The following is a 1,866-nucleotide window of genomic DNA, read 5'->3' as shown; positions in this document are numbered from 1 at the left end:
TTATATTGATCTATTAGTGACGAGGCTCTTACATGCTTTGTTCCTTATATTAGAGCTTGAATTGGAAGCGTCAGATCGACAAAGAAAGTTTTGGCGGAAACTCGCACATCCCACCACAGCAAAAGCAGCGTTTGGCAGCTTTGGAACGTAAAATTTCCAAGTTCGCTTTCTACACCATCCGCGACAAGCTAACAGTCAATAATCCGTTAAAGACTGATCACTGCCGATGTGCAATCAAGTATCATTATGATATTCCGTGCTGCCATGTGCTTCCATCACAGGGTGAAATCCCCTTAAGCTTAATTCCCAGACGCTGGCACCTTTATCCTGAGAAAACGGCATCTCAAGGTAGCCTTGGCTGTTATGTAAAAGCTGTTATATTTGTAACGTACAATATCTGATTTTTGTTGTTATTAGGAGAACCAAACACAACAAGCAATAGCAATAGCAACATTTTGGCGATGACTGGTTCATTTACAGCCCCCTGGAATCGCAAATCGAAGGAGAGCTCACACGCCTCAACAATCTTGTACACCGCTTTCGAGATAATCAACAACGTGCAACTCTCCTCGCGCACCTACAATCTATCAATGATGATATGTTCATCGACGTTGAGCAGCTTCAGCAGCCAAAATCAATCCCCAAAAGCACCCAAAAACCACAAAGCAGCAGCAACAAGCGTGAGCTGATCGCTTTAGAGCATCAAGACTCTCAAAGCCGAAAGAAAGCAAACACCGACATTGGTCGTGATGCTGCAGCAATATGGTAAAGTTTTATGCAGTAAGATGTATAGCCAATTCTTTATTTAAATTTTTAATATCTATAGGAACGGAAAGATGGAGCCAACAACAACAACAACAACAACAACAACAACAACAACAACAACAAATGAAGCAAACAACATGGCACTTACCATCCCTCCTCCTCCAAAAATTCGCTTTGTACCCAACCTCAGCCTTGTTTGCAAATGGATCCCTCTATCAGCTGTTGAATTGGTGCATAATCCCATGCCAGACGGTAACTGTGGCTTTCGGGCCTTAGCTGTTGAGCTGTATAACACAGAGGAGCGATACATCGATGTCAAGACCAAGATGCGCGATCAGTACCTCTCCAACGCCAATACGCTTTACCAATACTATGACAAGGGTCGCTTACTAAAAGTACTCGATCCATATTCAAGTGAATGGTTCGTCTCGCCTGAATGCAGTCAAATTGCCGCTGATACGTTCAAAACGCCAATTGTTATAGATGGCGCACAATCGCACATTTTCTTCCTTTAACAACCAACCCAGTACACGCCAAGCGCACCCACCCGATCGTCCTACAGCTTATTGGAAACCACTTCATACTCGTTATGACCAAAAACGACGCAGCTATCCAGTGGCCTGAAATATTCCCTGAGGGTCGTGGACCACACAAAAGCATTCGCGATGATCCTTGGTATTCCCTTTTTGAAGATTCTTTTGAACGGTCTATTCGACCGTTTCCTGATTTCACGATTCCCAATGACGAAGAAGTGCATCCCATTCACGCATCTGATTCTGAGGGCGAAGACTTAACCACCTGTAACCGAAATAATTAAACAGCTATTTGACACTTGATCTCTTACTTTTTCGCTACCTTTCTTACTTTCCCTGTCACTTTCTCTTTTTTAATTCTTTTTGCCAACACCTTATACTTAGACTAATAGACGAATCCTGTATCAATTTTCTTTATGCATTCTGCCAATTCTTTTCAGTCAAAAGGGTGTGAGGGGGTGTGCACGAAAGAAATGTCAGCGGGGTGTGTGTAACAGAAATCCTACCTATTGCGATATGATCTTCAAAAACAGTCGTCACAATCTGACCAAAATTAAGAATACAAATG

At 42.6% G+C, this 1,866-nt stretch overlaps 1 protein-coding gene across 1 annotated transcript; it reads left to right on the top strand.

Moving 5' to 3' along the window:
- The first annotated feature begins 999 nt into the window (after window positions 1-999).
- Window positions 1,000-1,431, top strand: BDB00DRAFT_865358 (uncharacterized protein). Its single transcript, XM_053126178.1, has one exon. The coding sequence runs from the start codon at window positions 1,008-1,010 to the stop codon at window positions 1,278-1,280; it is 273 nt and encodes a 90-aa protein (XP_052972115.1). The 5' UTR covers window positions 1,000-1,007; the 3' UTR covers window positions 1,281-1,431.
- Window positions 1,432-1,866: the final 435 nt, after the last annotated feature.

Source organism: Zychaea mexicana (assembly GCF_025766255.1).
Source record: "Zychaea mexicana strain RSA 1403 chromosome Unknown BDB00scaffold_283, whole genome shotgun sequence".
Lineage (NCBI taxonomy): Eukaryota > Fungi > Mucoromycota > Mucoromycetes > Mucorales > Lichtheimiaceae > Zychaea > Zychaea mexicana.
The sequence above is the reverse complement of the archived record's forward strand: the minus strand, read 5'-3'. Positions and strand labels throughout refer to the sequence as shown.

Coding starts and splice junctions, on each gene's coding strand:
- BDB00DRAFT_865358 (XM_053126178.1), top strand. CDS start 1,008: ATGCCAGACGGTAACTGTGGCTTTCGGGCCTTAGCTGTTGAGCTGTAT.